Source organism: Pollachius pollachius (assembly GCF_949987615.1).
Source record: "Pollachius pollachius genome assembly, chromosome: 16".
Classification (NCBI taxonomy): domain Eukaryota; kingdom Metazoa; phylum Chordata; class Actinopteri; order Gadiformes; family Gadidae; genus Pollachius; species Pollachius pollachius.
The window spans coordinates 16264319-16278094 of record NC_136949.1 but is presented as its reverse complement, the minus strand read 5'-3'; the positions used below and the strand labels follow the sequence as shown (position 1 = coordinate 16278094).

Sequence of the window (13776 nt, the reverse complement as noted above, 5' to 3'; positions counted from 1 at the left end):
GTCTCAAAAAAAATCTTAGTTTGGTACCCGTTGGTTCTATCTCCGTCTGTTGCGTTTGTGTGCAATGCACTCTGGGAAACTGTGCACATACAACTGTTGCCTCAGGACCGCTGCTGCTTGCCTGCCAGAATGTGTTTGTGTGTGTAAGGTTGTGTGTTTATTTAGACAACACTTTATGTTTTCTCTCTCTCTCTCTCTCTCTCTCTCGCTCTCTTTTCGCTCTCTCTCTCTCTCGCTCTCTCTCTCTCTCTCTCTCTCTCAGAGTGTCGAAGGGAAAGTATATGTATGTTCACGAGCAAGAAATTACTATGGTTGGAAAGTACTGGCAACCAACTCTTCAGCAAACTTGCTTTTCTAGTGGAGGCAGACAATGATGATAATGATGTTGATGATGATGATATCAACTGTTGTGCTGTTTATGTGTGTGTGTGTGTGTGTGTGTGTGTTTGTGTGTCATGTAGGTGTGAGTATATCTGTGTGTCCCTTACTATAAGTAAATAACTTTTTTCCACACTATCTTACTTCAGTAATATGACATTTGGAAGTGTAGCATTGGATCATATGATCAAACATGGAAGAACATGTACAGAACATGTACAGAGAACAATAACATGTAATGACATCATTGGTTTGAATGTCCGGCCAACCAATGTGAATGACATATTAACGTCATCATAAAACAATTTGGAAGGAAATTAGCAAATGATTTCTGTTTAACTCATCTTTGCCATTTTGGAATTCTACTACGGAAATGGGCAAACATGGCGAGAAACTAAACAGGGATTTCATGATGTGTTTATGATTCTTGGGAAGCCCATCATTAAGCCCATTGTTATTTTAAGCCATTTTATTGAATGGGTTCCTGCTAGTATGAAGACAATTGTTTCTCTTGTCAGTTTTAAAACAGCCTTAAAGAAATGGTTGAACAACAGACAGTCAATCTATTTATTATGGTCGTCTATTTTAGATTGCTATCTCTTTCACCTGATGTACATTTGTATGCTTGGCTTTGTACATGTGTCAATAAAGAATTTAAATCAATCAATCATCAATCAAACTGTCAATGTAATTAGTTTAATTGACCTGACCCCACTTGACTGTGTTTGTGTGTGTGTGTGTGTGTGTGTGTGTGTGCGCGTGCGTGCGTGCGTGTGTGTGTTGTCAGGTACAAGGCCATAGTGAACCCCATGGACATCCAAACGTCCGGCGCGGTGGTGTGGACGTGCCTGAAGGCGGTCTCTATCTGGCTGCTCTCCATGCTGCTGGCTGTCCCGGAGGCCATATTCTCCCAGGTCGTCTCCATGCAGGTGATGGACCAATCACAGCCTGGCTGTCATAACGAGTTAACACACTATTACGCAACGACGAGGAGGATGATAATTGTGCTGGTAGAACTAAAACCACCAGAATTATACTGCTTCTACTATTATTACTGCTACCACTAAGCAGCTAATTGTGTTTTATGTTAACAACAACGGTTTCAAACTTTTCAAAGTACCACAACCGTGCTTAGTTCCCCTCCAATACACAGCGGCCTCGTCCTTTATCTACATCTTAAACACGACCCATGCATCACTTAGGCCCAAGTTAGTTTGTGCAAACTGTCTGCTTTTATTCCCCCCCTGTGTCTCATAAGGCTTACCGCTCTCATTGCACCTATGAATCTTATTACGCTCAGATTATGAATTATAAGTGGCGCCATTATGCCATTCTCCCATCTGTTTTATGGTCTCCACTGATCACACATGTCATGCCGGTCTGATCATTTCTCTTGATGTCGTGCTGCATCTGTCATTTTTAACTTCTTTTCTACTCCCCTTTTTCTCTCCTCCCTCCGTCTCCATCTCCTCTCAACTCCTCTTAACTCATATCCTCATATCATTTCTTCTCTCCTTTCCCCTCCCTCCCCATCGCTCTCCTCTTCCTCTGTCCCCTCAACTCTTCTCTCCCCACCTCTTCTCCATCTCCCCTTCTCTCTCCTCTCCATCTCCTCTCCTCCTCCCGTCCTCCTCTTATTCATCTCCTCTCGTATCCTCCTGCCATCCCTCCCCTCCTCTTTTCATCTTCACCCATCTCCTCCTTCCCTCCCCCTCAACTGCCTCGCCTCTACCCCCCTACCCTCCTCCCTCTCTCCCCTCCTCCCTCTCTCCCCTCCCATGTCTCCCCTCCTCAGGGTCACAGCGGTAACGCGACCTTCGTGAACTGCGTGCCGTACCCGCTGTCCAATCAGATGCACCCCAAGATCCACTCGGTGATGATCTTCCTGGTGTACTTCCTCATCCCCCTCGGCATCATCTCCGTGTACTACTTCCACATCGCACGCACCCTCGTCCGCAGCGCGCACAACATGCCGGGCGAGGTCAGCGAGCACACCAAGAGACAGGTAGGCACACGCTCAACGCCACCGCCAAACACGCAGATACGCAGAGCGGAACAGAGTTCATGAATGATGCGTCGGTCACTGGTGGATTTCATCATGATGTAAAACAGGCGGTGCACTCAGATTACTTTACTAACAGATAACTTCATCTACAGGTTTTATAAGGGTGGAATGGATGAAACTGAAACAAATAGAAATGGTACATTTCAATGCACTGCTCTGATATACTCCAATAGCCAATGACTGGGTTCTCAAATCATGTATTTTATATACCGAATGTACAAAATCATGAACTAAACAAATGATTAGTAATCTAGTATTGTCATCCCCAGATCAATAATTATTAAAACAAAAGGTAAGATAATTGATTTTATTTCAGCAAATAGCTTGTAGCCTAACATGGAATACACAATTCATTGTTATAGATTCACAAATAAAAATTCATCAACAATAATTATGCATGAACGTATAAGTGATTAACTTAAATCAATACAGACGATGCTACCACAGGCATAAGGATAATATCAGGATGACCATGATTATACCAGGTAAGTAAACATGGGAATGAACGTCAGTCTCCGTCATCTTCCAACTTCCTGTTTGTCTCACCTGATGTGTTCTGATGACGTAGACATGAACAGTGACACTACAACTGATCACCACTAGGGGTCCAGTGGAGATCCAGGCTGCGCTGCATTCGGCAGTGTATCTGGCGCCAGGTCTTGAGGTCATTGGCACCGTCTCGTGAAGGGACTCCTCCCTTTTAGGGCACTTTTGTAGTCTCGAGTTCGAGTCTGAGATGTCCTGGTTTACTAAATGGTTGACCTATGGGTCACTTTCCGATACTTGCCTCGGCAACTATGGAAATTGCCAGGGAATGACTTTTACCAAATAACATGGACCCTTATACAGTGCTCTTTATGTTTTTGGGATGTGTTCTTGTTCCGAAACCACAGAAATCGTAGGAAGTATCCGTCCTCCTCCCTTTCAAAGATTCGTATTTCAACCCAGAGGAGTTATTTAGTGTATGGCCTACCAAAAATAACATGGTTGAGTAAGCCCCTTCTTCTGCTGGAACACGCTGAACTTGGGTAAGTGCTTTGTCCTTCCTCTTCTTTGTGAGGACGTTCCTCTCCGGCTTGAACCTTCTTTAACACCATTTCCATGAAGGGGAGTAAATCTGTCTCATCTGTGGCCTCTGCTCTAGTTCGCGTCTCAGTGATGAGAGACAGTTCATCGTTTGAACTCTTTAGTCTGGCAGGCATCACCTTGATGTCTTGGAGTGGCAGAAGGGGGGTTACCTCAACGGTTAACGTCGTCTTCATGAGACCGAGTGCTTTTTGGTCGGGGGTCAGATTCCCCTTGAGGCTCACTCTGCAGTGATCACACCAGAATCACACCAGAACATTAAAAGCTAGCTGGCTTAAATAAGTCACAGTGGATTGTCATTACAACAAACGCTGAGTACGAAAAGTAAATAATACCCCAAACATTAAGAGCTAAGCTAGCCAAATAAGTTCAGCCAGCGGGAGCATGGGCCCCTTAAACCAAGCGGACATCTTGGTTCCAATTGCTAGCTGGGTGGCAGCAGCTGAATACCCCCTCAGCTGCTGTTAGAAACCATGATGGAAGAGTTAAGAACTAAGATGGAACCAAGATGGTCGCTAGGGGAATATAAGTATGATGGGGGAACCTGCCCTCGTACCCTGACCCAGGGCTGTAGCCAGGGTTTGACCAATAGTGTGGTTTTAGTTGCGGGGGTTCAGTTGCTTGGGATGTCACACACAACGGACGCTCAGTAACTATTCTGAACTGAGTTAAGCATGCACTCGTCTAAGAGAAGTTCTCAAGTGCTGATTTTTTATGCAACCTTATTTAGTTTCCAAATGTATTTTTAGCTCTAAAACATAGTGGTGGTCTGGACCTCATGACCACATAGCTGCTGCGGGCGTGCCCTTAGCCAACCCTGAGGTTTGGAGGACCGCTGACGAACAAACTATGAGTCAACGCTCTCACACAGAGCAGATGGAGCCAGCCAGACGCACATTTACCACACACACATAAATGACACACAAACACACACATATGCATTGTCGGTCACTACATGAGAGGGAGAGAAGGGGGGAGAGAGAGAGAGAGAGAGAGAGAGAGAGAGAGAGATCAAACTGCTGTGGGGCTTCCTTGTTAAATATGCTTGTTCAAGGTATGTTTACTTAGAATTGACATGAAATCACAAGCTGAATATGCATGAACACAAAGAGAGCGAGAGAGAGAGACAGAGAGAGAGACAGTAATGCAAACCTTCATTTACATCAGCATTTACTTCATCGTCAACTAATTCCCAGATTATAATCCACCAATAGATTATGATCTATTGGTGGTTACAGTTAGTCGTGTTTGGACATCAAGTGTAAGATACCGTTATAATAAGTGAAGGTGAGGAGAGTTAGGATAAGTATATTGGTAAGCCTGATATGAATATGAGCTGGTTCCGTTTCAGACAATAAGTGGTTGGGCGTTTGGGCTCATAAGATAGTTGAGTCATTCAAACAATTAAAGGAAATTAAATTAAATTTCAAACTAATTACATTTATTGTTTATTTAAATAGACATTATTTATCACAACATAATCCAAATATACATTCAATAAAAATATCTCAAACGTAAAACTGACATAATAAAATACATACATAATATATTTATGTAACGGGCCATATTATGGGATATATATCAACCACAAGCAATTGTTACCAGAATTCACTCGATTTTTTTATTTTTATGGACAATATAACATGAGGACATCGTTCATTCAGTGCAAAATGTTATTCCTAAGGACATCATAACATTCTGTTTTGTCATACAACTAAGGCTCAGCCTTCAGACATTTTCGCAAACTTTTCAGGTTGACTCAAAGTTGGGACTTGAAGCCCCCTCCGTTGGATTCCTAGTTTACTAAAAGGTTTCTACTGAAATCATTTGTCTTGACAGTGCGTCTTCAGCAGGGGTCTGAACCTTGTATCCACCTTGGGCCTCTGGTTCACCTGAGGTAGCCAGAAACGATCATTTGTGCAATCATTGTCCTGTTGTCTGGGTGAGGGCTGAAGGTGAAACATTTGGACAGACCATAATATTCCAGGGGGTCCTTGACCAGGATGTGACGCCGGAAGAGAAGGAAGGAAGGCCGTGGTGCCAGAAAACTTTAATCCACTCCAAGTGTAATTCTCTTGGGCGTCCATTTTCTTGTTCCGTTGGTTTTATCCCTACCATCAATCGGCTGTCTCCCGTTCTGCTCTTATCACCGCTACCCCAAAGCTAGTGTTCACCTTTCTCTCCTATCATCTTATCTCTCCTCCCTCCTCCGTCCTCTCCTCTCTATAACTCTCTTATCTCAGCTTCTCTCCTACTCTCTCTCTCTCTCTCTCTCTCTCTCTCTCTCTCTCTCTCTCTCTCTCTCTCTCTCTCCTCTTCTCCTCTTCTGCCAGGTGCGGATCAAAGCCAGGAGCGGATCATGACAGGTTTTGGACGAATGATCAATCACTCTTATTAGGATTGCCATCGATATGAAGACATATCATGAAGGGAGTGTTTTTGTCTGTGTGTGTGTGTGTGTGTGTGTGTGTGTGTGTGTGTGTGTGTGTGTGTGTGTGTGTGTGTATGTGTGTGTGTGTGTGTGTGTGTCTGTGTGTGTGTGTCTGTGTGTGTGTGTCCTTGTGTGCAGAGGTGTAAAGTAACGCATTGACTCAAACACATTCACAGCATTACTTGCTACAAAATAAATTCTGAAAAGAATTACTGTGGTCTGGGTGTGGTTCTGCTAGGGTTAGATCGTAAATATTTATCTATACTTATTTATCCTTAATGTTTGTTTGCTTGGTTTGGTTTCAAGCGACACTATAGTTGACCTAGTTAAGGTTCAAGTTATTCATCAAAGAAAACTCAAGTGCAGTTGATCAAACTGAATTTATGACTCATTATTAATCAATCATCACCCCTTATATACTTTCTTTGACTGTCTTTCGCTGTCCTGAATTAGACATATCTCACTGGTCGCACATTCTCAAGTCTTCCAACACAGCATCTCTTGGCCTCTTAACCCACCTGAAAGGAGGACTCCCTCCTGTCTATTACCTATCAAGGCGTCCTCCTCATCCCCTGGGTTCTCCCTATGTCTAATGTAGGCCTGTCCTCGGGCACACAGTGGGAACGAATTAGTGGAGTGATAATTAAGAAACCAAACATTCTGTTCACCATTATGTCTATTATGACCAAACACATTCAGTTTAATTATACATAATGGAAGAGTAACCATACCCCCTTATAATTGATAATGAGAGCACAGAACGAATCACTGCAAGTTGACATTATAATTATACTTTAATTAAATTCTACCTCCAGGAGCGAGGTTCATTAGAAATTCGAGGTCTTTGTCGAACCTATCCTTCAGTTCATTACAAGTGGGCGTGTCCACTAGAACCTACAACAGGGAGATAACTGGGGATGTGATCTCTGCTCTGTACATCTAGGTGGACACTTCCACTTGTGAGGTCACGGATGGATTGATTTATTGCTATTTGAAATGAGGCTGCAGAGTCATCCCTGTCGCTCTAACTGTCATCTACATCTCTCTCCCCTCTCTCTATCTCTCTCCCCTTTCTCTATCTCTCCCCCTCTCTCTATCTCATTCCCACCTGTCTCTGTCTCTATCTCTCTGTCTCTCTCCCTCTCTCTCTATCTTTCTCCCACCTCTCTCTATCTCTCTCCCACCTCTCTCTCTCTCTCTCTCTCTCTCTCTCTCTCTTCCCCTCTGACCATCAGTATGCATCCCTGCACCCCCATTATTACATTGAAGCACGTCCGTCCTCACCAGGACAAGTGTCTGTAGTGATTCAGCCCATTTCATACACACTGACCTTTAGTAACCAACCTGAATGCTCACCCCTGTGATTCTGCTTTTATTCATGTCACATGACGGCCTAGCTGAATCTCTGTCCGACCACATTACATTTTTAGCACCACCTTTCGTATTTCTAATAAGGCCGATGGCTCCTGGGCTCCAGCGCTGCAGGTGTCCGCGGTTCGGATCCATCCTGCTTGACCCCTGTCCAGAGGGACTCCTATATTTATGATGAGCACCACTCAGACAATGATGCGCGCCAGTATTGACATAATGTATCAGCAGTGCCAGCCAAGTAACGTTTTTGTGTAGCGTCACTCAAACTCTATGTCCTTCGTAGTGTTTTAGAAGGGAAGAATTCCCACGTAACTTCAAAGCTGGCTCCAGTTGGATTGGAACATCAAAGCTGAGTCTGTTTTCACCGTGGATTATTTTTCCCGATGTTTGGAACTTGTTGAAGTATCATGTAATGCACTTATTCATGTTAATTTAGGTGATTTTGTGTCACTACATCAGATTCCAAAAAGGTATTTTAGTTCCATGTCCAAAATTAAATCATGTCTAAACACGTGACGACCAAATCAATGTGAAAACAATCTCCCATAACACTCCATAACACACGAAAAAGCTTTCACCTCACGTAAATATCCACCTCAATACTCCTCGAGTTACATCGTACGTATGTGATGTAACAGAGCCGAGAGTAATTCAAGCCCATGTTCCGGAGCCTTCCCTCCACCTCAGGGTTCTCAAGGTCAAAGCCCCACTTAACCTAACAAACGCCAACAATGGCTTATATAGTGGACATTATGCTGATAATGGTAGCACTGGCTGGCTGGAGGATGTTTGGACTGATGCCTGGGTTAAGCCTCAGTAAACCCAGAAGATCAAGATCGAGAACAAGCAGAACCAGAAGGTGGAATACATAGAAGAGGAGAAGGAGGAGAAGTGGAATGAATAGATGGAGGAGAAGGTGAATACGTAGAAATAGGAAAAGTTGTAAAGGAGGGTCTTTTCCCTCAATGTGATTTCTGAGGTTAAATAAACTATAATCAAAATCAAATCAAGTGGAATGCATAGAAGGAGGATAAGTGGAATACATAGAAGAGGAGGAGGAGGAGAAGTGGAATACATAGAAGAGGAGGAGGAGGAGAAGTGGAATACATAGAAGAGGAGGAGGTGGAGAAGTGGAATACATAGAAGAGGAGGAGGAGGAGAAGTGGAATACATAGAAGAGGAGGAGGAGGAGAAGTGGAATACATAGAAGAGGAGGAGGTGGAGAAGTGGAATACATAGAAGAGGAGGAGGAGAAGTGGAATACATAGAAGGAGAAGAAGAAGATGAAGAGGGAGCAGGAGAAGAACAGGGGGCTGGGTGTGTGTGGTTTGTGTGTGCATGTGTGTCTGAGAGAGGGGGGAAGGAGAGATAGGAAGCCGATAGGGAGAGAGGGGAGAGGGATGATGCAGGGAAAGATTGTGTGTGTGTGTGTGTGTGTGTGTGTGTGTGTGTGTGTGTGTGTGTGTGTGTGTGTGTGTGTGTGTGTGTGTGTGTGTGTGTGTGTGTGTGTGTGTGTGTGTGAGTGAGAGAGAGTGAGAGAGAGTGAGAGAGAGAGGGAGAGAGAGAAGGGCCTTTTGATTTAAAGAATAGAACAAGTTTTAACGAATAGAACAAGTTTTAACAAGTTTTTAAAGAGAAGCAGTCTTAATGCCAATTAGAATAGGCCTTGAAGAGGCTTATTTCCTGTGTGTTTGTCTGTGTACGGGACTTTGTGTTTGTGTGTGTGTGTGTGTGTGTGTGTGTGTGTGTGTGTGTGTGTGTGTGTGTGTGTAATGTGTCTGTCTGTATGGGACTTTGTGTGTGTGAGAGTGGAAGTGCGTGCGTACCTGCCTGCCTGCGTGCGTGTGCGTGTGCGTGTGCGTGTGTATGTGTGTGTGTATATATGTGGCTGTGTCTGAGAGTGTGTGTGTGAAAGTAGGCATTAACAGGATTAGCACGGTGGAGTTACCGTCCGTAGCTAAATCCTGTGCAGATCCTCAGAGTCTGCTCCACATCATCATCATCTGTCAGCTGACGCGTGAAAGGTTAGCTTCAGCGGCGCCACTATAAACTTGTATTGGGAACATGGGGTATTGACGACCGGCTGATATTAATTGGCTTTCAACACCTATCGATTGTTTACAACAGGCTCCTTCAGGAACATGAGAGTACTATATGTCATGTGTAAGTGTGTCTTTATGTGTGTGTCTATGTTTCTCTGTATGTGTGTTTGAGAGAGGGGGGACATTCATTAGGTATAGGTAGACTACCTAATGAAGGTACCTATACCTTCATTAAAACACATCCAGCTGGACTCAAGGGACCCACGTCATGAAAGTGTTTGTAACACAATCTTTGATGAATGCATAACACACCCATTTGTGACAAAAACGTTTTCAATTCCTTTCTAATTACTTTAACTCTTCTTAATTCCAGGAAATTTCCGTATCGCAGGTAATAAATCTGTGTTGACAATAGTGGGAGGATAATTTGTGGTTCCCTTCTTGAAATTCTGGGGATAGATTGAGACCGAAGTGAGCATTGTTTTTTATTGGTTTTTGGTTTTCCGAAATCCCAGTGGTGTCCAGCAAAAGAAAAACGATCGCCTAACTACAAATGTCTGGTTTAATCAACTGAAATGAGCATTTCGGTATTTCGTTTCGGCACTAGGCCAGTAGCTTCAGTTAACCCATTTCCTTACGTAATTTAAAAAAAGAGAAATAGACATTTTAAGGAAGAGAAAAAAATCGTAGTCAGAGAAAGAAACTAAATAAGGGAAAACAATTATTGTGCCTGGTCTGAAATATCCGATCTACAGAAAGCGGAAAGGAAGAAGAGCAACAATGGCCGCAATCAGAGGAATTCTGAGGCTTGGATCTTTTCACTTCCCTATTCATAGAATCATTTCTCGGCTTGTTCATTCATGTGCCTCCTTTTCCAATGTGTGTATGTGTGTGTGCATCTGTGCATGCGTGCATGCCCGACGTGTTTGTGTGTGTGACATTTTCTCTCTGACCATGTGTACGTGTGTGTGTCTTCACCACTTCCACATTAGTTTTGTATGTGTGTAAACGTCCAACTCAATTTGAACCCAGGACCTCAGACACAAGAAACATACCTGATAGATGATCCCCGACAGCAGCAGGAGGAGAACGTTTGCTCCAGTATAACAAAGCAGTCAGCCACCAGGTGCGCCAGTGGCAAAAAAAATAATAAAAAAATCAAATACACAAAAATCAAACCAATGACAAATCAGTTGTGCGCTCCGACCGTCGCTCACAAACCTCTGTCAGAAAGGAATGGAGCAAAAATTGCTGCCACATAAATGATTCAAAGTGCAGGCTGTGTGTGTGTTTTAGAGGAGTGAGCTTCAATCAGAACAATAGTGAGGATGTAATGTGATGTGTTTGTTTTGCTTGCATGTCTGATTCTATGGAAAAACAGTGATTGCATGTGCCCGCACTTCCAATGCAAAGTGTGGAATCATATGACGATTGATGCAATCTTTGTTTTCTGAGCCTGTTCAGGTCAGGGCAACTTAGTTTGTATAGTTCAACATTGTGACTCGAAAGAAAAGGGAGATTCTTGGAGTCCCATTTGCGTTTCCTACTACGAAAATAAATGTTAAAAGAAAACAGGTTGGGCAACAGGTGACATGGCAGAACTGCAGAAGAACAGAAGAATGATTATAGTTCATAATAACAGGCCGGCCCCTCTCAGCCTGCAGGCTGTCATGTGGGCAGTGAAACAGCTTTCCCCACTCATGACTTCTGTGCAGTGTTCTGGAGTGTTACACACTGCTGAGGTTGAGGCAGCGTGCTGCATCCTCTCTAGTCCCTGCTGGGACAGCTCCCAGCCTCGCTGATAGAAGTGTCTGAATCCAGGACTTTTATTTCAACATGACCCAACCACTAGTGGCGGGATGGTGATTGTCCAATCAATGTGTGTGTTTGCTAGACTTATGTTAGAAGCCCTTATTGCACGTTTTTCGCAAGATGTCCCAGAATCCTTCGCGCAACCATTTCAGAACAACAATTGGTATAAAGGGCTGTTATAAGTAAAGCTTACACCCCCCTCCTCCACCTGTAAACACTCGGTTGCATGTGAATATGTGATGTGGTAAGATACACTCACAAGGAGCTGGCTGTCGCCTTGCATGGGTGACTCCGCCGTCTGTGTATGATCGGTGGTAAGTTGCTTTGAAAAAAGCTTATGCTAAATGCCCTTAATGTTGACTGGCCCCTTTTTAAACACGTGTTAAAACCTGCATCTCAAGCATCGTCCACATGTGGGAATTTAGTTTTCTTCTGGAGAATATCTTAGAGACTAAACAGGAAACAAGCCGTGGCTCGGCCCCCTTGCAGCTTTTGGTTTCCTGCCCTGGCTCCCCCCCCCCCAAAGAAAGTACTGCTCTAAAAGTGTTCGACTGTAGATAGAGAGAGAGAGGCATAATATGCTGGATCACATGCAGATGTGAGCGGGGATTGAGCCAATGAGGCGTCCCGGGGGTCCCGGGGGTCCCGTGGGTCCCGTGGTGCGGCGGGCGCACCGGGCCTGGCAGCCGTGATGCAGGCTCACGGTAATGGCGCCACTCTGTCTGTAATGTGTTTATAATGGAAGCTGGCAACGCACGGCCCCTCTGGGGCCGTTCCCTCCATCTGCTATTGGGAGAATGTGTGTTTGAAAGAGAATGTAATTGTTTGCGGGGAATTGTGCGTATAGGTCTGTTTGTGTCTGTGTTTTTGTAATTGTGTGTAGATTTGTTATGTGTGTGTGTGTGTGTGCGTGTGCGTGTGCGTGTGCGTGTGTGTGTGTGTGTGATCATCAGGTTTGTGATAAAGTTCAAAACCACATAAAGTATGGACGTTCACACAAGGCAACTAAGATAGTGTAATCCACCAATGGATTCTTCCAATCAGGATCCTTGTGGAAAGTTCTCTCGTCGATCCCTCGCCCCACAAACAACCCACCTCGCACTGGCTGGCCTCCACACCACGCACACGCAGAAGCACAGTCTCAATGTATACCCCCCCTGTCCGGACAAAGAGGATCATGGGAAATAGAACAAATCGGTCGATTGCTGAAGTTATTTTCCATGATGCATCACTGACACTCACTGGATCTATCACCCAGATGTACAGACAGAGAGGATCATGCAAAATATATCCATTCTCCCGACTCTTCCACTTTGAAAGTCCATGATGCATCACTGACAAACTAATTGAATCTATACCCATGATATCCAGGCAGACAGGATCTTGGGAAATGGAAACTTTTTGCTGTGTTACCCAGGATTCATTTTTCCTGCCAAGAAATGCTTTCTCATTAGTTAAGTTATTTGATTTATACAATTTGGATTTCAAACTCTGATCAATTATCTCAGCATTATTTGTTTTATTTGTATAAGAATCAAAATTGGTCGATAGGTCCTGTAGATTAGTAAAAAAACGAAAACAGAAATGATCTCGGCAAACTCCAGAGTTATTAAACCTTGAATTTAAACATAGCAAGCGTTTTTATAACATAGCGTTTATGGATGAGAATCTGAAGTGTTTTTCGGGTCTAGTCAATTTGGAAAAACAAAACGGAAATAACCTCGGCATAACCTTGTTTTCACAAAGTAACGTAATTAGAAATAAAATTGTATTGAAACATTATAGGAGCGGAGGAATGAAACTGAAGCCGGCAGCAGCATTTAATATTTATATAAATATTTTACGTCTACTCAACAACAAGGCTACATCCCAAAACTCTGCTGGCTGTACACAGTGATGCGGTTGTTATTGTTGTGATGTTGTTAGTGTTAAGTCTTGTGGCAAATTTAAAATATTAATAAGCAAAGCCTTTTTTGGCACTGCAAACATATAATTTAAATTTGTGTCGTGGTTCAGGATTAAGGGAGAGTTGATGTCAGGAACAGAAGAACACATCCCTCTCTTAGTGTCTGGGTCATCTGGAACGTCCTCGGATCATTATGCACATCGTAGCGCTCACAGACCGCTGTAGTACGAGTGTGTATCTAAGGTAACTCATCGTGGGTTCCTGTCCCCTTTCAAAGCCTTCAGGGTTTGGTTACTATTGGACATCGGTGCAAAGGGAGGGAGAAGCGGTGCTCCAGGGGAGTGCAACGTTTGTTTTATACACTCTCAGAGACACGCAAAAGCACTACCAGCGCTGGGGTGACCTTTGAGAGGATGATGTGTTTGTCTTGTGTCTGTGTGTGTTATTTTTACTTTACAGGGAGTCTTCCTGTGTGTGTGTGAGTGGGGTCTGTGTGTGCGTATGTACACGTGTGTGTGTGTGTGTGTGTGTTTGTGTGTGTGTGTGTGTGTGTGTGTCGGTGTGTCGGTGTGTATGTGTGTGTATGTTTGTGAGTATGTACAATTGTGTGTGTGTGTGTGTGGTTTTCTTTTTTTTCACACAATGCCTGTGTGTAGGTGTTTCAAAGCCTTAGGCCAAAACTAGA

At 43.8% G+C, this 13776-nt stretch overlaps 1 protein-coding gene across 1 annotated transcript in view; it reads left to right on the top strand.

Annotated features, from left to right (window-relative positions):
- nmbr (neuromedin B receptor) overlaps positions 1–13776 on the top strand; it is a gene marked incomplete at both ends in the record, with an annotated part of 35317 nt that overhangs the window by 9766 nt on the left and 11775 nt on the right. Inside the window, 2 exons of the mRNA XM_079753204.1 lie at positions 1166–1307; positions 2174–2383. Of these exons, the coding sequence (XP_079609330.1) occupies positions 1166–1307; positions 2174–2383 (352 nt within the window). The remainder of the gene's footprint in view (positions 1–1165; positions 1308–2173; positions 2384–13776) is intronic.